This window comes from Larimichthys crocea, chromosome XIV (genome assembly GCF_000972845.2).
Source record: "Larimichthys crocea isolate SSNF chromosome XIV, L_crocea_2.0, whole genome shotgun sequence".
NCBI lineage: Eukaryota > Metazoa > Chordata > Actinopteri > Sciaenidae > Larimichthys > Larimichthys crocea.
In genome coordinates this window covers 12,770,057-12,791,661 of record NC_040024.1, presented here as the reverse complement: position 1 = coordinate 12,791,661, position 21,605 = coordinate 12,770,057, and the positions used below count along the sequence as shown (strand labels likewise).

General features: G+C 40.2%; 3 protein-coding genes and 1 non-coding gene across 10 annotated transcripts; 1 reads left to right on the top strand and 3 right to left on the bottom strand.

The window, feature by feature from the left end:
• Nucleotides 1-83: 83 nt before the first annotated feature.
• Nucleotides 84-8,525, top strand: LOC104937568 (patatin-like phospholipase domain-containing protein 2). The gene is made up of 7 exons (XM_027288095.1): nt 84-165; nt 5,044-5,253; nt 5,409-5,469; nt 5,579-5,767; nt 6,067-6,187; nt 6,337-6,434; nt 6,571-8,525. The coding sequence occupies exons 2-7, from the start codon at nt 5,050-5,052 to the stop codon at nt 6,627-6,629; spliced, it is 732 nt and encodes a 243-aa protein (XP_027143896.1). The 5' UTR covers nt 84-165; nt 5,044-5,049; the 3' UTR covers nt 6,630-8,525.
• Nucleotides 3,084-3,155, bottom strand: trnaq-uug (transfer RNA glutamine (anticodon UUG)). Its single transcript has one exon. It is a non-coding gene; the product is annotated as a tRNA-Gln (tRNA).
• Nucleotides 7,950-14,231, bottom strand: tdg.1 (thymine DNA glycosylase, tandem duplicate 1). 4 transcript variants are annotated; one of them, XM_010753826.3, is made up of 11 exons: nt 13,948-14,231; nt 13,430-13,498; nt 12,349-12,506; nt 11,713-12,032; nt 11,541-11,610; nt 11,091-11,226; nt 10,832-10,914; nt 10,646-10,740; nt 10,364-10,535; nt 9,987-10,139; nt 7,950-8,769 (listed from the first exon to the last, which is right to left on the bottom strand). In XM_010753826.3, exons 2-11 carry the CDS (start codon nt 13,486-13,488, stop codon nt 8,639-8,641), a joined length of 1,377 nt encoding a protein of 458 aa, XP_010752128.1. In that variant the 5' UTR covers nt 13,489-13,498; nt 13,948-14,231; the 3' UTR covers nt 7,950-8,638. The 4 variants fall into 4 exon arrangements, with proteins under 4 accessions (XP_010752128.1, XP_010752129.1, XP_019116779.1 ...); XM_010753827.3 differs by having other exon boundaries at nt 7,950-8,766; XM_019261234.2 differs by having other exon boundaries at nt 14,090-14,227.
• Nucleotides 14,232-15,288: 1,057 nt separating this feature from the next.
• Nucleotides 15,289-20,746, bottom strand: tdg.2 (thymine DNA glycosylase, tandem duplicate 2). 4 transcript variants are annotated; one of them, XM_010753835.3, is made up of 10 exons: nt 20,598-20,746; nt 19,076-19,386; nt 18,666-18,865; nt 18,445-18,514; nt 17,667-17,802; nt 17,448-17,530; nt 17,249-17,343; nt 17,009-17,180; nt 16,740-16,896; nt 15,289-15,703 (listed from the first exon to the last, which is right to left on the bottom strand). In XM_010753835.3, exons 1-9 carry the CDS (start codon nt 20,606-20,608, stop codon nt 16,790-16,792), a joined length of 1,185 nt encoding a protein of 394 aa, XP_010752137.2. In that variant the 5' UTR covers nt 20,609-20,746; the 3' UTR covers nt 15,289-15,703; nt 16,740-16,789. The 4 variants fall into 4 exon arrangements, with proteins under 4 accessions (XP_010752137.2, XP_019116323.1, XP_019116311.1 ...); XM_019260778.2 differs by having other exon boundaries at nt 20,607-20,734; XM_019260766.2 differs by lacking the exon at nt 20,598-20,746 and adding an exon at nt 20,272-20,589.
• Between the last annotated feature and the right edge of the window lie 859 nt (nt 20,747-21,605).

Below are 21,605 nucleotides of genomic sequence, written 5' to 3'. Positions count from 1 at the left end.
ACCCACCCCGCTCGAGCGGTGGCCTCTGGAGAGCATGATGTTCTCAAACCTCTTTCCATGCCCAGATGGGGGAGGCTGGCCCGGTCCTGGCATCTCTCTGCCCTCACATGCACCCGGCTTCGACCCACCCACCCGCACACGTGCTGCAGACCGAGCCAACCAGAGGTGGGGGCTACCGGTTGATCCTGCCGTAGCTTATGCTTGTCTCAAGATTAAGCCATGCAAGTCTAAATACACACGCCCGGTACAGTAAAACTGTGAATGGCTCATAAACTCAGTTATGGTTCGTTTGATCGCTCCAACATTGGATAACTGTGGCAATTCTAGAGCTATACATGCCAACGAGCGCTGACCTCCAGGGTGCAGGAAGGGGGAACCCCTTTTGCCTCGATCTGGAGGATGTCGCCGAGGTATTGCTCCAAAAAACTGTCACTGACACGCCAGGTATACCTCTTTCCGTCATGGCACTCTGTCCCTTGACGGACCTACAACAGTAACTAGGGGGCGGGGCTCGGCAAAGGTCAATTGATCACATACATGGCAACAGTAACTAAGAAGGAAAAATGGCGGCGGGCCAGGAATTTGTGCTTTATCACATGAAAGCCACGAATTTTGACATCATCAGTCCCTGTAAGTAAGAGTGAGTGTTCAAATTCATCTCATTACTTCACTGAAGACCTTCCTACACGTGATATAATCATGTGAGACGGACGATACAGCGATACACCATGTTTTCAAAACTGGCTTATGCAGCTGCCACCCCCTACAACTGGAGTAGATATGCAATTTCCGTGTTCTTGCAGGGACCAAATGGGGGCCCTTGCTGACAGTTGGAGAGATGAAATCCCAACTCCAAAGAGCAGAGGAGAAAGGATCTTTTCAGGAAAGAAAAGTAGAGACTCTCTGGAAACCAACATGAGACCACTGAAAACAAAACTCTCTGGGATCATTCAATATTTAACCAATGAACTTGGTAAAGAGAGGGATGTCAGAAAGCGACACGTGATCTGTACCAACAAGAATTCTCAAGAATCAGGAACTGAACACTCTGATAGGCAGCTTTTCCAGCAGGTACAAAGACCTGCAGAGCAAGCAAGCATGCATGATGTCTGTGGTAAATGAAACCCAAACAGAACTTGAAACCCTCACCAGGGAATACAATATCCTCTGCAGTTCATACGATGACTCATCAGGATCATACTGATTCAGGAAAAATATGAAATGGGCATCAATGCAAAAGAAGAAATGACTGCCAATCTTGAGAAAACTTGAGATTGTAAAAAAGATCTGTGCCAACAGGATTAAGACTTGAAAACCGAACTCCAAAAGACAAAAGGACATCTTGAACAGGACCTATGGACAATGACCTCGCTCAAAAATTGGAATCAGAGAGTGCTAAACAGGACTCTCTGTGGACAGGTTTAGCATTTAACCAGAAACTTGGTCGGAGAAAGAACTCAAGAAACAGCTTCTCTGCCAAGTAGAAGAGTGAAGGAAAAATGACATGGATATCAACACAGAAAAACAAAGGATTGTCACCCTTGTGGAAAAACTTGGATGATGGAAAAGGAAATCGCCAGAAGATATCAGAGCTGGATCATCTGATATATGAGAATCAGAAAAACAGAGCATGACACCAATTTGTTGAAAAACAGGTGTCTGAGAGAGACATGGGTTGGAACGCCTGAAGATTTCTACTCCATGAGCAGACCTCAAAAAATAATGAAGTTGTTGCTCAGCTCCAGACTGAAAAAGATCTTAATGGCATCCTTCCGCAGATGGAAACACTAAAGGACCAAAGGACCTTCAACATCAGTGTTTCACAGAATCCTGAACCAGTGGATGAAGGGTCCAGCTGTGATTCACAGAATCCTGAACCCGTGGATGAAGACCCTGTTTCTCAGGACACAGGAATGCTGTAGTGACAACAAGGAAGCCTTCTTTGTGGAAAAAAACTTGCCACTTTCTCTGTTTGCGAAAGAAAAATATGCAAAGAAAATGTGCCGCAGCAACAGAGTTCCCCCGTGTTTCACACGACCTGGAACCTCTGCAAGAGTCTTCCTCAGTGTTTCACAGGACTCAGTGGTTGAGTCTGGCTGTGTTACACATAGCCCTGAACCAGTGGTTAAAGACTCTCCCTCCACTTTTGCAGGACACAGATCTGAAGGCTGAGGCTGAAGGCTGTGACGAGAATGCTGCAGTGACAATGAGGAAGCCTTCTTTTGGAAAAAAAACTCGCCACTTTCTCGGTTTGAGAAAGAAGAGAAGCAAAGAAAAATGTGCAGCAGCAAGTCCCCCAGTGTTTCACAGGCCCAACAACTGAAGTGAAGTGAGAAGTGAGAAGGCTGTCCTCCCCATGTCTGTGTGGTTTCCCCCTGCTTCGGTTTTCCCACACAGTCAGAGAAAATAAAAATAAAAACAAAAAAAAAAAAACGAGTCATCCTGTGTTTTTCAGACCCCAAACTTGTAACATCCCAATTCCTCAGCAAGAAGGTAAAAGAGCACCGCAACATGACTCCACATCAAAACTAACACCTTGTGGATTCTCATCCAAAATGTCCCTCCCCCTATCTGTATGGGTTTCCTCCGAGTGCTTCGGTCTCCCCATACCGTTTATGCAGATAATACAAAAAAAGAAAGAAAAGGAAAAAAAAAATCAAAAAACAAAACAAAAATAAAAAACAAAAAAAGAAGTATCCCTCTGTGTTTTTCAGAACCAATAGTTATCATAAAAAATGAATAAATAAAAAAACAGTTAAATTGTTGCTTCACTATTTGTATCTTGTTGTAACCCATTAAACTGATGCACATGCATCTGTAGCTGTCCAGTCCAGGGGTGTCCAAACTGTTCCACAAAGGGCCGGTGTGGCTGCAGGTTTTTCTTCCAACCAAGCAACAGCACACCAGTCTTGACTCATTTAATCAACTGATCTCAGTCTTCAGAGAGTTGATTGGTCAAACTGTGTGCTCTTGGTTGGTTGGAACAAAAACCTGCAGCCACACTGGCCCTTTGTGAACAGTTTGGACACCCCTGGACTAAAGCTTGTCTGTAGAGATCTCTGACTTAACAAACCATTAAACTCAGGTCCCACCAAGATTTGAACTCAGATCACTGGATTCAAAGTCCAGAGTGCTAACCATTACACCATGGAACTACGTTGTGAACTACCATCGCTGCCTTCACAGATCATCGGTGTGGGTGGGACTTTCCATCATCGCCACAAAGATTTTAAGGATGATTCTGAAACACTTCAGTGTACATCATGAGTGTACATCATGTATGACACATTGCACTGACGGCATTCTAGCTCAGATTTATCATTTTTGAATTATTGTGATTTGGACTCAAGTTTTGATGACTTGCAGTGTGTGACAGAAAATAAATGACTAAATGTGACATAATGACTGATGATGATTTGTCTGAGTTCAGTTGATGTTTTCAGTTTAAATGTGAAGTATAAAGTATTAAAAATATTCAATGATGAATAATGATCCTTGTTATGGAATTTTCAACACTGTGGTGGCCAGGGTCGAAGAGACTGTTGCTGCCTTCCTAGACATAACAGATAGCTTGCCGTTGACGTTCCAATCTGCGTAAACAGACATCTGTGTCTCCAGACTAGAATGTGTTGACAGTAACACCTGCATGAATAAAAACATTCTGTTTGACTAATTCTGGGCATAAGGTATTTGTGTGTTATCTTTGGGTTTAAAGTCTATCCACCAGGATGAGTTCAGCAGAATGTGAGACCGACTCAGGCACTTCTGATGTACTTTGAGAGTGTCTCTAATTCTCCTTGGCCAAGCGTCAATAAATAATACAGCATAAGACATCAGAGGCTCCTGAACACTTTCTTCCCTCACCTCACCATTGACCTTTGACTTCAGCAATATCTCCACAACAACCCTGTCAGTCAAACTCCTGATGGTCTGTAGATCAGATCAGATCATCACTGAAGACTTGTTGGGGCTGATGTTAGCTAACGTTAGCCTGATACAACAAAAAGCACTCTGAAAAGTGGTTCCATGCTGTAATGGTTAGCACTCTGGACTCTGAATCCTGCGATCTGAGTTAAAATCTTGGTGGGACCTGATTTTAATTGATTAGTACCCTAACAGACGACTAAATCTCATTCATCAAGGAGATCAATGAAAAACATCTCAATTCATCTCTGTATTAAACATCTTTGTAACAACTGTCAATCAAAGCAGCCATGTTGTTATTATGAATAACTTGAATCCTTAATATAATTTCAACAGGTCATTAAATAGAAATTCATCCATAGTACAGTTGTCATGAACAGGGAAATTATAGAGACCAAAACAGTTTTTTGTACCAGGCTGTAAACATGTTTATTTCTGCTGTGAAGTTGGACATTTGGAGATTGACTCCTTATCTTTAACTAAAGTTAAAGATAAAATGACATTTTAACTAAAGAATTATGTCTTCCTCTGCTTCATTTTTTTCATTCTTTTTTTGTTCCTGTGATGAATCTTTCAAATTATTGATGAAAGCTTCATCAATGTTTAATTTATAGAAAGGGTGAGCAATCCCAAAGGAAATTCACTGCTGCCAGCCACATTGTCTTTTCAACACCACCATAAAGACATAAATGATTAAACTGAAGAGTATGATCAGTTCAGTGCACTCTTTGTCTAAACCAGGGGTGTCCAAACTGTTCCACAAAGGGCCGGTGTGGCTGCAGGTTTTTCTTCCAACCAAGCAACAGCACACCAGTCTTGACTCATTTTATCAACTGATCTCAGTCCTCAGAGAGTTGATTGGTCAAACTGTGTGCTCTTGGTTGGTTGGAACAAAAACCTGCAGCCACACTGGCCCTTTGTGAACAGTTTGGACACCCCTGGTCTAAACTAAAGGCTGGTAATAGAAGGACAGTCAGTGATCAAGTCGTTCTCCAGCTAAAAATTAAATATTAATGTGAGCTGTTCACTGATATCCAGATGTTTCTTATTAACATTATTTTAGAAGATGCAACATCTGACACTGTCATTAATATTTAATAAATTTTTCCTTCCTCTCAGCGTTATATGGATGGAGCCCTGAGCAACAACATGCCCCTGTTTGAGCAGAGAAACACCATCACTATGGCCCCATTCTCAGGCGAGAGTGACATCTGCCCAAGAGAGGGTACATTCAACTTCTTTGAGGTGCACTATGGCAATGTAAGCATCCAGGTCAACACTGGAAATGTGCATCGGATCTGTACGTCCTTCCTCCCTACCAAACCTGAGGTGGGTCTCAGTCAGTAAACATGATTTTTAACTGAGAGCTTACACAGCAGAGATGAAGTCTCTGCATTCTAAAAACTGAATGTATTTAGTTATTAGACAAATTAATCATAAGATGTATAAGTAGTTCTCTAACAACCTCCACTTGCTCTTGACAGAAACTAGCTGAGATCTGTCACAATGGCTACCTGGATGCTCATCGTTTCCTGAGAGAAAGAGGTGAGTTCTTCCAACCTTCATCGCCGTTAGGTCTTTGATTTTTTTGGTTCTCATCATGAAGTAACAATTAACCATCTTAAACATCTTACAAGTCATGTGTCTGTGTTAGATATGCTTGGAACACAGCATCTGCCCCCCGCTTTGGTGTTGGGGAAGGCCACAGCTAAACCTTGTTGTGAGCTCCTGGAGTCGGCTAAAGCAAAAGAGTCAAAGAAGACACTGTTGAATGAACGAAACCCTCATCAGGAAGATCATCGGTGGCTGGACCTGAAGAACCTCCCAGTTAGCTTTAAGAAAGGTAAGGGGAACAGGTGGGACTGGCTCATAATCAGTTTAGTTACTGTAGAATCGAAAACGTTTAATTGTGCAGTAACTTTTCCAGTGAGCAGTTTTGGGATTATTAGAAATAATTAATTAATTGGAAATAATTTATTAATCAGTTAATAATTATTAATAAATAATTATTCTAGTGAGTAAATTCAAGATTAAAATAAAAGATAAAAGTGCATATTGTTGCATTAAATTAACACTGTAAACAAACTAATATGGCACAGATATTAAAGTCGGTGTAATGTCCACATTGTGTGTGTGTGTCAGTACTGTGTGAGGCATGCAGAGACAGTCATGATGACAGTGACTTCCTTCCGGTGAAAGTGGTCATGTATGTGGTGACCCTCCTAATGCTGCCCATTGACCTGACCATCTCACTCATCTCAAGGTAAAGTGCTTGATCGCTTCACCAGAATGTAGGAAGTCACTAATCACCCCGCTTCTTTCTGCTCTGGTAAATTAACTTAGACCAAAAGCAACAAATATTAGCATCACTTTAATTTTTCTTTCACTTATATAATGTTTTTCTTGTGACAGTGTGATATTATCAGGCTGTAAAGCAGTTTACCGACTGTTGATGTTGACAACAGTCTCTGCAGGCAGACGTGGAGCAGTGGATGTAAAGACCCCAACAGGTGTTTACACTTGCCAATTCACACATACATTTTCCAATTGAATGATTTCTCATTCTCATCAATCTCAGTTTTTGGTTTATTGGATATTCTTTAAATACACAATGTCTTTGTTTTTGTGCTCTCTTATATTCTGCAGTGCATTTTCGGAACACTGCAGCAGCAGTTCTTCTAACTGAGACCTCAGACACCAGATAGGAAGAGACAAAAAGATGAAACCTTTGACCTCAACAATCACACCAGGCTCGAACAAAACTCTTCACTATGACAAGAACCGTAACCTGGACTTCTTCTCCCTCACTTCTGCATGTGCAGTTCCCTCTGAATTCCCCATGCCTGCATGTGGCACGACAACTTTGAACCACAGTAAAGTAAAATTAAAGTAAAGTAAATTGACTCTTCATCAATGATAAACCAGGCAGGAAAAAGACTGCTTAGGATTGCACGTTAAACTTGGTAAATAAATGGTATTAATATACTTTTTCTCAGTGATCATCATATGGCAAAATAATTTACTCTGATTTTAATCAAAGTAAATGAGCATGAACTCATTCCAGAAACTGAATTTGGTGTAGTGTTGACAAGAAAACCAAATTTGGTATCCAGAGTTATCTGCTAAATACAACCATTTCATCTACACCAATACTGGTCAAACATGCCTAAACTTTTTACCTCTGAGGGCCAAAACTGAAACTAAATGGTGGTCAGAAGAATACACCTGTTGTATTGTGTTGAATAGATGTAATACTGGGATCCCAACTTCCCTTAATTGACTGGCTTCTTGTGCAAAATGGCCACTGTGCTTAGAAAACCAATTCATAAAAAGGGATCCTCCATATTTAAAGACAGTTTTTAATGTATTTTCTAATTTTTTTCATGCATTTTATTGTCTTTGTGTTGTTTGACTGTAATAAAATAAGTATGTACGTGGTATGGCACTCTTTGTTACATAAACATTGTCATAGGATGATGGTGAGTGGTAAGTTTCATAGTTCCATACAAGACCTTCCAAAAATGTGTTTTATTCAAATAGAAGATTTGAATGACTTACTTCTATCTTCCATACGAATATGTGGCTTATCCAATACTTGTATAAGTGTATGGTACTGTTCATGTAGTACAGCATGCCAGTAACAAGCTCTAGGTTTTTTTGTGTGTGTGTAAATTGTGTTTTAAAGATTTCAGTTTGAGGAATTTCTTACAACTCTGGCACTTCAAGCAGGACCCTGAAGTATATCTCAACTGACTTGAGTTGAAATTCAATTCCATGAAATGTACTATTGAAATCAATGAGTGACAAATACCTCTTTGAATCAAGTACCTATCTGGTCATGAGATAAGAGGTTATACTTTTGTCTAACGATGTTAAATATGTTGTGAACCATGTTACTGTGACATCCCGTTTCAGAATCAGTGTTTGTTGTCTCTTCTGTACTGAGCTTCACTTCCATCTGTTGTTATCCTCATGTTCACGCATGATGCTGTGCTGTATGACACTTCAAATGACTGCAAGGTATTTCAATAATATAGAAAAAGCATCATCAGGACATTTTAATGGACAAATGTTTCATAAAATTCCTTGTGAATGACATTTTCATCAACATACAAAACATAATTCTAAATTTCCTAAAACAAAAAAAGTGATAAGGTTAAAATAAAAACCTGTTTGTGTTGTAACAGTATATTGGAAGGCTTGCCAGAAATTCCTCCTGTTGAATCTCTAACATCCATGTCGAGTGTGGTTTCACGGTGTGACCACTTTGCATTGCGGTCAGTTCATAGCACCATAAATGTAAAACATTAATGCTAGCTAAATCCTCACTTAACATAGAGGATCATATCGGCTCACACTGATGAGTCAAGCCCATAAAATAACCATCTGAAGTTTAATCTACTGTCCAAACAGTAGATGTGAATGTTTACAATTACTGCATCACAGTGCAGTACAGTACAGTACAAAGGCAAAACAAACATTTAAATACATGACCTTCTTCAAAAGACAGTCAAGCATCATTGTTAAGTCCCTGATTTCACATATTTAAAAAGACTGTCATGAAGATGATCATACATGTATACAAGACCAGAAAAAAAAAATGCAGAAAGAATATTCTGCAAAATGTCTAAAAAGTCCGTCTGTGTGCGTATATCCCACTCGGACCCTAATAAAAAGGAAAACCATCTAAAACCTGACAAAAGAAGTCCTTTTCTTATGCGCTGCCGCCCTTTGGTCCCCCACTGATGTCTGGGATCTGATCTGCAAAGGACTGGGTCATCCACTGTCCGTCCGGGAGCTGGCCTTCTGCCGTTTGTGACGTGGCCGCCTCCGGTGCTCCTTCTGCTGAGGATATGTGATGTGACACAACTTATATATTAATGTTAATGCTTATAACTGTCAACTTATCATTGCCAAAATAATTGCTCTTATATTTTGCTCTGCAGCTGTCTGTCTTTTGTAATAAATCAATCACAAGCTATGGCCTTTATTCCCACTGTTTTACAAACACACAAGACACCACAGTAATCAGGTTACACAGGATATTGGACAACCTGGTTACCTTTAATCCATGTTTACGTGCATCATTTATGCCAACCTAATTTAGAAACAATACTTATTTTAATGGTGTGACAGAGACCTTCTGGTGCAGCCGGAAGACAAACTTATCATACACCTGCGTTATTTATCAAAAGCTGTTTAGACACCCAGTAACAGCTGAGAAAAACAGCTAGGGAATTCTAACCCAACCCGGATTACAGAATTGGGCTCAGCAGAAAGGCAACAGTTATCGAAAATCATGTAAACGTTCGAACGTTTCAAGTGCGTTTTAGAAAAATTCAGCAATTTTCCCAAAATCCTTAAAAATGGTTTAAATGTGCAGGAAACATGGTCATTCAGATGCAAACCATACATATGTTTTCTAGAGTTGACTATCATAGAGTTATTTTGGTAAAGAGTGAATGTAGTATTAAATGAGGTGTTAGGGTATGCAGTCCCCAAGAAATGTTCACTTCTATACCTGGGCAATTTAACTAATTTGGCACTGAAGGAAGAAAGTACTGCTCACAGCCAGTGGGAAGGCCATCACAAGACAGTGGCTTGATATGGACCCACCCAGACAGTCAGTGGGTAGATATAGTACAGGAAATATTCATCATAGAAAAAATGACTTATTCTTTAAGAGTAAAAAAAGGTGTCTAACACGTGGTATTGTTGTTTAATGTATAATGTGCACTTTTACTGATAATGTAAACTGATTACTATTGGTAAAAACGTGTCCACAGTAACATGTACTACTGGCTGTAAGCTGTAATCCCTTCTGTGAAGTTAGAAGTTATGTTGTTATATTTCTGTTTTGCTTGTAGATGTATGTAAACAAAAAAATAAAACAAAAAAAATAGGTTTAAATGTGTGTCTGTGCTGCAACATTACAATGGAGGTTCAATTTCAATAACCTAAAACGGATTTAATAAAATCTGAAAATAATAATACACTTTTCAGAAGTAAACTGTTATCTGTGTGTGTGTGTGTGTGTGTGTGTGTGTGTGTGTGTGTGTTACCTCTGTTTTCTACAGATGAGAATGTACAGTGACCGTTGGTCTGGCTCTGGGCCGGTTCCCCTTCAGGTCCTCTCTCTGCATATGCTCCACCGTATGCGTCTTCATAACCAGGATCATATTGTTCCTCCTTTATCGCCATCCTCTTGGCATCCTCTGTTGATTGAAAAAAGAAGAAAAAAAAGCCAAACGTGAATCATACAGATGTGTGAAATCGTAATTAATTCAAATGATGGGTATCGTTTTATTCCGTTTGTTTTTTCCAATATCACAATGCTGTGTTCTACTTTCTCTTTTCAAAAAAGACCTTAAAAGCCACTTAGGTTAGATCCAGCTTGGATAACTGATGTAAATAAAACATGCTCGGTCACTGGGCTTACCCTTGGCCAGTTGCAGGTTAAACGAGTACTGAACCTCCTCGATCTCAGAGGTTCGTTGGACGCCCTTCAGCTGATCTCTGAGCTCCCTCAGTTTAATGTAGAAGTGGACTTTGTCCTGAGCACGAGGGAACTGAGCGCATCGTGCGCTGGATGAAGGCATCAGATACAGAGCCTGTGAGGGGAAAATGACAGTTAGATTGTTTTTCAAACCTGGAAAACAAGGCTAACTTTCAGCAACATGTGAGGAATCCATAATGAAGCTGCAAGGCGGGCTCTGCTTACCACGTCACAGTCGGGGATCTTGTCTGGCTGCAAACCAAAATCTAGTTTTTTTGGTTTTTTACCAAACAGCTCTCTGCAGAACATTTCATAGATGCCTTGAGGAAAAACAGAAAAAAATAATTACTTTAAATCACTCCAATGAATATTTTTTCTATAACTGTTGTTCTGTTGTATAAGAGCTCTTACATTTTCCATTGAAAACAGCAATAAGAGGTTTATACTTCTTCAGCTTCTCTACGAGAATCTTTCCTCCTTCACGTAACTCTTTACTGTTGAGATGAAAACAAAATGGTTACAACAAAACTCTAATCTCAAAGTTAAGCACATCTATGGATTTTCTGGCTCCAGTGACATAAAACATGATGGTAAGTGATCCAATCAAAATCCACACGCGATGCCACTGATGCGTCTTACATGTTTCTTCCCCACCAGTCTATGAGCCTACCTTGAGAGGTCTTTGCTGCCTGGCGTTGCCCTGGCCACCATGTTGGTGAAGCCCATTTTGTACTTGACGGGCAGGGTGGTGTCATGCATGTGGTTGAGTTGTTCCTCAGTAAATCCAGACAGAAACAGGCACTTCCCTGAAATGAAAAGGTTTCCTAGACAGTCATCTTTCTGTCTAACAAAGGAGTGAATGGTTTGGTGTTCATATATATGGTGAGGTAGGGTTAGGGTTAGGGTTAGGCTAACCCAAACCCCTCAACAACCCCATCTGCTCAAACCCTCAGTGTAAAGGATGTAAAACTCAGACTGAGTGTTGTATAACAGGATTACACACACACATTTTAACTATTTCTAAAAAACCTTTGGGCAATCAAAACTATTTTCAATCTGATGATGACCAAAAAACACTTGGTATTATATGACTCAAAATTATTATTGTCACACAACTTACAAAAATGATTTCCAGGACCTGGAAACCAGCGTCCAATGAAAGCTGCCATCAGTCCTGGATTGATACCAATCTGAAAGCAAGGACAAATGTTTTTGAAGCTTACAAACTCAAAGTCATTACACATAACACAGGACTTGGTTGCACTGTAAAACAGGTGGGCAGAGACTCTTACAATGACATAGTCCAGGTTGTAATCCAGCAGGTCTGGTAGAGTTCTTTTCATGACTTCCTCCTCGGACATTCCCTTGAAACGGTCAATTTTCCTCTTCACCTTCTTGAAGCTCTCATCTATCTTCTCTTGCTTGCCATCACCCTGAGCCTCAGTGGCCTTTTTGGGTTTAGGACCAGGTTTAGCTTTAGGTGCATTAGGGTCCTTAGGTGGCTTTGGTGGTTTTGGTGCCTTGGGTGCCTTTGGGACTTTTGGTGGTTTGGGTGCCTTGGGTGCCTTGGGTTCCTTGGGTTGAGTTTGTCTGCCTCTCTTTTTCGCTGGGGCTACAAGAAGAGTTCAGAGAGGTGATATTAAAACATAAGAACTGCCTGAACCGTCACAGTGCCCTTGTTAAACTGTTACCAGACTCCACCTATATCTTACTTCATATTATTACTACATTTTTAAGTGTCTCAAAGCGTATGAAACGTGCATAAACACAAGACTAGTAGGAATGCTAGACACTGCGGTCTATTAAAGAAAGATGTTAACATTCAAGTCAACATTTTATGCCAAAGTATAAAATCTGTGGGCTGAACCAGCTGATTTACGTATATAACATATTAATGTGTATGTTTTATTCAAAAGGCATCATAGTACGTTTTGCCAGGTTGGCAGGTTCCTGCTGATCCATCATGGGTTCTGGATTGGCCATGGCCGTTTCTCCTGCCTGCCCCTCAGGGTAGTGCAACTGATGGTTGGAGTTGAAGCCTGAATATTGGGCCTGGAGAGCTTGAAACTGCTGTGCAGACTGAACCCTGTGGTGACAGAAAAGTTTTAAATAACAAGTACAACGTGTGAAATGGGTTAGCCCACGGTGTTGTGTGACATATACGCCTTTTGGTTCTACTATTTTCTGCACTTGATTGAGTGTTAATGCAGTGATGGATAATAACTTAAAAAACACAACTGGTGCACTTTCTCCTACAGTTGTTAAGACTTTGTCCTCACAAAGGACATGTGCCTTTATGAGGACTTAATCATTATGTCCGAGCTGCTCTTTAGTCTATTTGATAAACTTAATGAAGTTCATTTAATACACTGGAAAACTGCAGTTAAAAAGCATTTTAGAGAAGTGTTTGTGCAGCTTTATGTCAATAACAGTGAACTAAATACTAATCAGAATCAGAAATACTTTAATAATCCCAGGGGGAAATTATTTTTGTTACAATACTCCAGTTTAAGTTAAACAAGTAATCATCAATTACGAAATGCAACCTTAATAACAGTTAACATTATCACCTTAACAAAGGCGTTGCAGGTCTGAATCTGTTTAAGCTGGGTGGTGTATATCAGTTCTAAAAATGCGGAATCTGTGTACGTCTGTGCTGTCAGAAGACTGATCTGTATATTCCACACTTGACTTTTTTCACAACACATGGAAGACCTGTACTGTTAGTTCCCAGTCAACAACAATGGTCATTCAATCAAAGACAGTGTAGTTAAAGCATTACATCACATAAAAAAGAGAAAAGTTTAGAAACATCACACCAACATTCTGCTTTCCTCGGTTCCCCTTGTATAAAAACCACAGTGCACATGGCAGATCATGAAAACAGCGGTAAAACAAAAGTCAAAAGGAAAGTTGGGGCACACATGCTTTCATTTCATTTCCATCACACTTTGCTGATACAATCAGACTCCAGCATGGCCACATTGGGGGGTGAGGAGGAAGACTCACCACTGATGAAGATACTCCGGGGACACAACAGGGAATGATCCGTTCAGCTTTTCTTCCATCTTTTGGTTTCTTTCATTAAATAAATCAATAGTGATGTTGAGGACACACAGCTGGGTGACGTACATGTGCTTTTAGCATATTAAAGAGTCTGGCAGTGTATGAAACTGAATGCATGTGCCAGGGCATTGTGTACACAAAAGATAAGCCATGACATAAAGAAGAGCAACAAAAGATAACTCTACACACTGAACGCACTCATCTGCAGACACTATTTTATCAAACAGCAGATACTACAAACACACAGACTCTTCGACTACACGTCTACACCTGCTCACATTCTTCTTCCCTGGTTATGCTAACAAGCGAGCTAATCCCGAGTGAAAACTAGCTGCCTGCTGCTGTTTGAAAGCAGCTCTAAAACACACTGCTGCAGCTAAAGACACGAGTCCCGCTTCAGTTAGAGATGCTTTCATACTCCTGTGTTGATATTATGAATGATACCGCTAACAATAACTCACCAGCAGTGCCACAACTGCAGCTAATGTTAGCCGACAGCTAGCCGTCCGGCTAACTTAGCACGGATGAATGGTTTCGCCTCCGCTGGGAGTCTTCGCACACAAAGTGCGCACGGTTCAGCGGCGTTTAAAGGCGTACACGAACCTGTTGCGGGTAAGCTTTAAACTGGTTTCTTCTGTGCGGATAACGGTTTATTTTTCATCCATCCCGCTCTTCTGTTCACAACATACGAGGAGCAACACAGGCAACAAAGACATGACAGCACTGCCGAGTCAACTTTGACACCGGAAGACCTCAAGTCTAAGATGTAGGGGTGCGACAAGAGAAATATCTTTAACTATAACCAACAAGAATGTCTCCAATTAGCATATTTTAGTCTATCTAATGTTATAACGTGTTATTTGCTGAATCTGTTTAAATGTAAGTGTTTGCGCTGTAAACTGCACAATAAAATCGAAAGCAAACAGACGCGTACGCCCCTAATTCAGCAATGGTATGATCCGCACGACTTTTAAACTCCATGAGACTTGTTTCTATTGGCTGCTGCTCTGTGATGTTTAAAGGCTCTGTTTGCAGCCCGGCTCACTTTTAAACTATTTATTGTGGATTATGATGTCCCCGCGTGCTTTCCCACACTATGATTTTAACACAGAATTAATTAAAGTTCAAATACTAATTACAACAGATTACCAAAGGGTTTGGTTCAGACTTTCAAGCACTTTGGCTGTATCTTACAGAGCTGAAAGGTTCCAATGGGGTCATTGTGTTTCTTCTTCGTTAACTACACCATGTGACAAACAGCAAGTCGGGCAAAATAAGTCTTTACAACCCCCAAAACTTCTCCATTATTCATCCAGGATAAACATTGGTGTTACTTTATTACTTGTTTTGCAACAGGAAATATGAATATGCATCTTACTCTGCTGTGAGCTCAGCGTTTTTAAAAGATTTATAATCGCTTCCATATAGTAGTGTTTTCCAGTGCAATGGACAATTACATCTAAATTTCAACAAAGTTATATTCAGATATGTGTTATGTGGAATCATTAAATATGTCAGTGATTTTGAAGTCAGTTTTTCTTTGGAGCATTTCAGGTTTTGGTGTTTGTTTGCATCCATGTTTGATCTAAACCTTGCAGCAGTGTATTAGATACTTGACAAGTCAGTCGGTGAGTGGATCATCAAAATGACCAGATCTTTGTCACGGAGCTTTCAAAATCAGACTTTTCAATCAAGAAGAAGCATTAATCATACTCTCTGATGATGTGTGTGCATTTTCTTACATTATAGGTTTTATACACTACAGCTTTACACAAATAACTTACACAATAAGACAATACACGTACCGTCTTTAGAAGAGATTTAATAACTCTGTAAGTACAGATTAGAAATCCCAGAGTACAATTACATATTTATACAGCTGATAAATCATATGCCATTCTTCAAAATACAAAAATAAGTCACTGGACACACATACCATACAAAATGCAATAAATAGTGATAAAAAATAACACCAAAAACATGCGCAGTCTGTTTGAGAGTTAGAAAATGTAATTGTTGTGGGCACTTCCTCCCTTGTGCGTCACATTGCAATGCCACAGGGATGTATGACTCCTCTGCTCTTGTGGTGACATCGGAGGGTTTCTTCACCTCACTGATGCATCATGCTACTTGTACAGCTGGTATCTGTTGCTCAAACATCTCCAGCTACAGTGATTCTGTGTCATGTTCTCCACTGATGGCCTCCAATGTCCGTTTCTGCAAGATACCACAGGAAAGATGAGTTTGTGCTTGCAGATGTGGTGTGTTGTCTGTGTCATTTACTGCACATTGTGTAATGTCAAAAAGGTCTCCTGTGGAGTTTTCTTGGAAAAAAACAAATGCTTACATTAAGTATTCAGTATTTATTATTCTCCAAAATACACTGTGTGTAATAGGGCCTAAAAAAGAAAAAAAAAAAAAAAAAAAAAAACACACAGGTGCACGAGCAAGCAGTCGTCCTTTTCCCACCTTTGTCAGTATGTGCTGCATATCTTGGTGTGTTACCACCACCCCGCAGATCATAATATTTATGCCCCCACGTGCAGGGGGTGTAATTTTTTTTGGGCCTTTTCAAGCTTTATTTGACAGAGACAGCTGAAGAGTGACAGGAATGCAGGGAGAGTGAGACAGGGAATGACCCACAGGTCGGATTCAAACCCTGGGCTTCTGCAGCAAGGAATGAGCCTTCGCACATGGGGCGGCTGCTCTACCAACTGAGCTAAACGACAGCCTGGGGGTGTGATTTTTGTCATTTAACTTTAATGCTCTGCCTCTGAAGATTGAGTGAGTGACAGACTTGTACAGTGGCATAGTACACAGCTGTAGAGCTTGAACATTTTTTACACTGAACCCAATGAATTAAAGATTTATTTAAACCAAATCACAAATGAGTGACTGTAGCAATCAATAAGTAATCTTAGCTCAGTAAAAGAAAGAAGTTTGAATTCAGAAAATGTGCTGTTGTATTATTCGGTTTAATAAGAAAAATATGTGGAATTGCTCAAACATGTGAATGTAGGACGTGCTCAAAGAAACTGCCTCTTTGGGCTACTAGAGGACAAAACTCCACAGGTTACCTTTACCATGATCCACTATGACTTTTCATACCATGCCATCAAATGCATTTTTATTATTAAATATTATTAAAAGCACAATGTATGCACCTGAAACTATTGATCAGTTGATTTAGAAATAGAAAGATTCCATCTAGTTCTGGCTAGATTTGATTAGAACTCCATGGTAACTACACTACCTGTGTGCTACTGCAGACAGGCCTGTTTTTTCACCTCTCCACAGTCTCCTTTAGTTTGGGATGTTGCTGTTTTGCCTCACGTTGTCAGGCAGCCCGCTACAGCTTTCATACTCTGGATCCACCTGCTCTTCTTTGATTGCAAGCCTCTTAGCATCCTCTGCAGAACAAACCCAACATCAAAGAGTTAGATCTTCATCTAAGACATAACTATGACAATTAATGTATCCTCATGTTTCAGAAAAAAAAAAAAAGCAGGAACTGTACTGTACCTTTAGCTAGTTGCAGATCGAACGAGTACTGTGTCTCCTGCACCTCATGGCTTGGTGCCAGGCCTTTCATCTGGTCTCGCAGTTCCTTCAGCTTGACGTAGAAATGCACCTTATCCTGTGCACGGGGAAACTGGGCACAGCGTGGACTTGACGATGGCATCAAGTAGCACACCTGGGTGAAAGGAAATATGCTGTGACAATGTATTTTTGCATATGTTTTGAGACTAGTAGACAACTTACCGTTTCAGTTTGAGGGATTTTGTAGGGCTGAAGACCAAACTCCAGATTCTTTGCCTTCACACCGAAGATTTCTTTGCAGAAGATTTCATAAATACCTGCCAAATAGAAGAAATGTCAACACACTGTTAAACTTAACCAATGGCTTTATAAATATGTTACCTAAATGCTTAAAGTAGTTTCAGTGCTTTAAAAATTGTACCTTTTCCATTAAAAGCTGCTATTAATGGCTTGTATTTCTGCAGCTTGTCAAGTAACTGTCGACCTCCTTCACGGATCTCCTTACTGGGACAAAAACATCGAACCAGAAAGAAATTTGGTGATCTTACAATTCAGTGTATTGTTATACCAACTCTACATCATTCTGTACAGAAGCATTTCTATAAACTTTCAATCGATCAATATGTGTTTTTTCATTCACCTGGAGAGGTCCTTGCTGCCAGGTGTGGTCCTCTCCACCATGTTGGTGAAGCCGATGTTATAATTCTCCGGCAGGCTCTGGTCATGCATATAGTTGAGCTGCTGCTCAGTTAGACCAGAAAGGAACAGACATTTCCCTGGATAGAAAAGAAGGGTTGAAAATGTTATTAGCTAATTGGGTACTGAGACCCCAAAACACATCTGAAGACACTTTTTTTTTTGCAATGAATGAATTTGCAATGAATCTACATTTAGCCAGCATGGTTTTATTTTTTCTTGTCATAAAATGATGAGCTGATGTGATAATACTGAACCTGCTGATGTAAAGGTGACATGAATTACATGTTTGGCTGCCTTAGAAGCATAACAATAAACAGTGCACAGAACATGAAGGAAAATAAAAGACTAATATTATAAATGTTCTTTGAAGAATACACTTTAGAGACAGTGTGATAACAAATATTCCCTAGGAGCTGTAAAAGCCCTGGTTTCAGCAACATCTCATCTTGAAAACCTGTCCAGCAGATGATGACAACGATGACATATTTAAAAAGTGGAATTTATACATTTTCTATTGACCCCTTAAATGCTGATATTTCCTTTTAATGACCCCTTTAAAATCTTCAAAAACATTCAGCGAATCACTGAAGCTTCAGTTTAACATGGTGCGTTTGAATAAATGTGAGCTGTATAATAAATGTTTGCGATCACATTACAAAGAAGCTAAATGTAAACGCCGTATTCTCTGTGGTCAGTAATGAAACTGAATTTCAACGTACAGAAATGGTTTCCTGGGTTTGGGTAATGGTGGCCTTTGAAGGCCGACAACAGTCCTGGATTAATTCCAATCTGAGGAGAAAAAGGGTGTTACCATGGCAACAGACCTGAAAACTGACTGTGATTATAACTTACAGGTGGCACCAAAAAAACCTCCACCAATCTACTAATCATTCAAATAAAAAAATCCATAAATAGATATGGTCCCCGGTAAATAACTCACTATCAAAATATCAAGATTGTAGGTGATAACGTCCGGCAGTGTTTTGGCCATAACCTCAGCCACTGACATGCCGTTGAAGCGGTTGAGAGCCCTCTTGGCTTTTTTGGCGGCCTCAATCTCATCGTCCTCCTCCTGTATCCTGCCGTCCTCAACCTGCTGCTTAGGAGGCCGGCCTCGCTTCTTCTTCACTGGCGTCACAACTAGGACAGAGGGGAGAGGTATGACAGTGACCAATAAAAACACAAAGACACTGCAAACAGAACGAACCAATGAGGGAATTGTAATTTACATTTTATGATATTGTTTTCAGTGTTTTCAGTGGAATCACTGACAATCAACTATCTGCCAAGTTACACCAAGAATCAGGTACCAATCGTATATGGACTGAGTAGTAGTAGTAAATATGATACCTTGAGGTGGTGCGGTAGGCTGAGGTAGGTGCTGAACACTCTGCTCCTGTACTGCATGTTGATGCTGAGGGTGGTGCAGGTGTGCAGGATGATGCTGCTGCTCCCTTATGTTCTGCTGGTAGACAGGCTCCTGGTAGTGGTTCGGGGCTGGGGGACAGTTCTGATAAAAAGGTTCCTGGTAAACAGTCGGCTCTCGGTGGACAGATAGCTCCGCCATGACAGGCTCATCTCTGGGACCATCTGTGTAATGTCCCATGTTATGATAGGGCATCTCATACTGCGCCTCGGGGTGCTGCTGGCTGGACTGATACCTAGAAAAAAAGCAGGAGCGTGAGAGAAGAAGAGGAGAGGAGGAAGACGAACGTCAAAGAGAAAGGAGGGGAAGGAGAGCGAAAACGAAACAGGACCCGGACATGGCAAAGAGAAGACGGGGTGCGTGAAAAAGTGGGTGAAGCAAACTTACAAGACACGATACTTACAAACATACATGCGCTGATACACACCTGTTTGTATTCTTTGCATTTCATTCATTGCATGAGCATGATAGTATGTATGGCAAGCTGTGTATCCTCACTTTAAAACGTGATTTGTTTTGAGCATTTAACCAAGAACACTCCCATGGCGCCCACAAAGAGGTCTTTGAACACGATGTGTGCATACAGAAGGCCGAACAGAATGGAATGAAGATATACAAACAACTAACAGGACTTGCAAAAACATTGTGACTGTGATTGATATGGAGTCAACTAAGGGGGGTCAAACACGAGAGGAGTTTCTTTTCAGGCTGTATCCATGTTACGGTTACCACTGCATGTGTGTCTATAAGGCCTGTAACAAGTGGTGGTGTAATAACTGCTGGACAACGCAGTCAACATTTGAAGTCCTATGTTTTCAAATTTGTCTCAGAGTGATCATAACATCATCACACTGTAAAAATAACTGCCAATCACATCCATTGTTTCACACCTGGATTCTAACACTTCCCATTGTGAGGTCATGTCTGACAGGTTATCATCCTTCATAATTACACTTATCACTTGCCGCAAGCCTACATATAAACTATATAGTTGTGTATGCATGTGTCGTGTGTCAGATGCGGTTTGTTTCTGTCCATCTCATGCATGAAAATGAAGAAGTCAAAGAGATAACATGAGAAGTTTGTCCAGGACCTGCAGCCACCTCCAGCACCAACTCACCACTGCTGAAAATAATCCGTAGGAACCGTCAATGATGTATACTGGTTTTCTTCCATCTTAAACTGTTGACTTATTTGAATACATTAACATTCATTCTGCTGACAAACGCGTTAATAGTACACAGTGGAGATCTGAGCTGTGCAAAGACTGGAGCACGCACGGTACATTGCTGCTGGCACAAAGAAGATGGATGGACGCCACCGGAGGAAGGTGGAGGCTTGAGCTAACAGTGAAGCTAACAACATTACACAGTCCAGCAGCTGTCCTCACACCGCGGCCACCTCTACATTAACGGAACATGAAGGTGTGTGAGCACACTAACATACCTGTCGTACATTTTGTTCTTTAGTTTTCAAATAAGCAGACGGGGAGCTGCGAGTCCTCCCAAAACAAAGACCATTTAAACGCTCGAGCTTCCGCTTTGTTCCGGTTCACTGGACGCTCAGCGCCGCCTGCTGGCCGGGGAGTGTACTGCACGCGTCAGACCAACATCAGGAGGCTTTTATGACAACTATGCTGACACAACAACAATACATAATTATTAAAAACTATTTTAGATTAAGTAACACTGCACAAGTCATTTATTCAGTTAAACACGATTAAATACACAGTTAATGATGTATAGACTAATTTGTAGTTCTTTCCCAGATTTATAATTTTTTGTATTTCTACGGTCACTTTCTATTTTAAATATAGTTTTGTATTTGTATAAAACATTTTTATTTCTACGGTCACTTTCTATTTTTTAATATAGTTCTCTATTTGTATAAAACATTTTGTTTCTATTTTTTATATAGTTTTTGTATAGATGTTTAACACAGGTTAACTCCTTTACACAGTTATATATTTATTTTCTACACAAATGTTTAATTATCCTGCACATTTTTTACATGTTTAATTACTCTGCATAATGTAATTATTATTATTTAATTTTGATCTAGCTCGTTTTTTGATCTAGCTTCATTTTAACATATGGATACGGTTTTATAGGTTAATTCTAATGTCTATCTATCTATCTATCTATCTATCTATCTATCTATCTATCTGTCTGTCTGTCTGTCTGTCTGTCTGTCTGTCTGTCTGTCTGTCTGTCTGTGTGTGGGGTCCGTGCAGTCTACCGCTAGATGGCGACGGACCCCGCGTGTGTGAGTGCGCCGACACGAAGTTACACTGCAGAAGAACGTAGCAACCAAAGATCGTGTTTTAGTACAGCGCATCACTCCTTCATAAAAACAAAATACACATACATATCTGAGCCTTTTAGACTATTTGGAGTGTTATTATGTTTCGCTGTATCACTGTATTAAAGGGGAATAACCATGTAAGCTGAGAAG

Coding starts and splice junctions, on each gene's coding strand:
- LOC104937568 (XM_027288095.1), top strand. CDS start 5,050: ATGGATGGAGCCCTGAGCAACAACATGCCCCTGTTTGAGCAGAGAAAC. Junction 5,470..5,578: donor TCGTTTCCTGAGAGAAAGAG/GTGAGTTCTTCC, acceptor TGTCTGTGTTAG/ATATGCTTGGAACACAGCAT. Junction 5,768..6,066: donor CCCAGTTAGCTTTAAGAAAG/GTAAGGGGAACA, acceptor TGTGTGTGTCAG/TACTGTGTGAGGCATGCAGA.
- tdg.1 (XM_010753826.3), bottom strand. CDS start 13,488: ATGGAAGAAAAGCTGAACGGATCATTCCCTGTTGTGTCCCCGGAGTAT. Junction 12,507..13,429: donor CCGGAGTATCTTCATCAGTG/GTGAGTCTTCCT, acceptor CTGTCACCACAG/GGTTCAGTCTGCACAGCAGT. Junction 10,915..11,090: donor GGCAGCAAAGACCTCTCAAG/GTAGGCTCATAG, acceptor TCATCTCAACAG/TAAAGAGTTACGTGAAGGAG.
- tdg.2 (XM_019260766.2), bottom strand. CDS start 20,327: ATGGAAGAAAACCAGTATACATCATTGACGGTTCCTACGGATTATTTT. Junction 18,515..18,665: donor ACAATCTTGATATTTTGATA/GTGAGTTATTTA, acceptor TTTTCTCCTCAG/ATTGGAATTAATCCAGGACT. Junction 17,181..17,248: donor AAATCCCTCAAACTGAAACG/GTAAGTTGTCTA, acceptor CCTTTCACCCAG/GTGTGCTACTTGATGCCATC.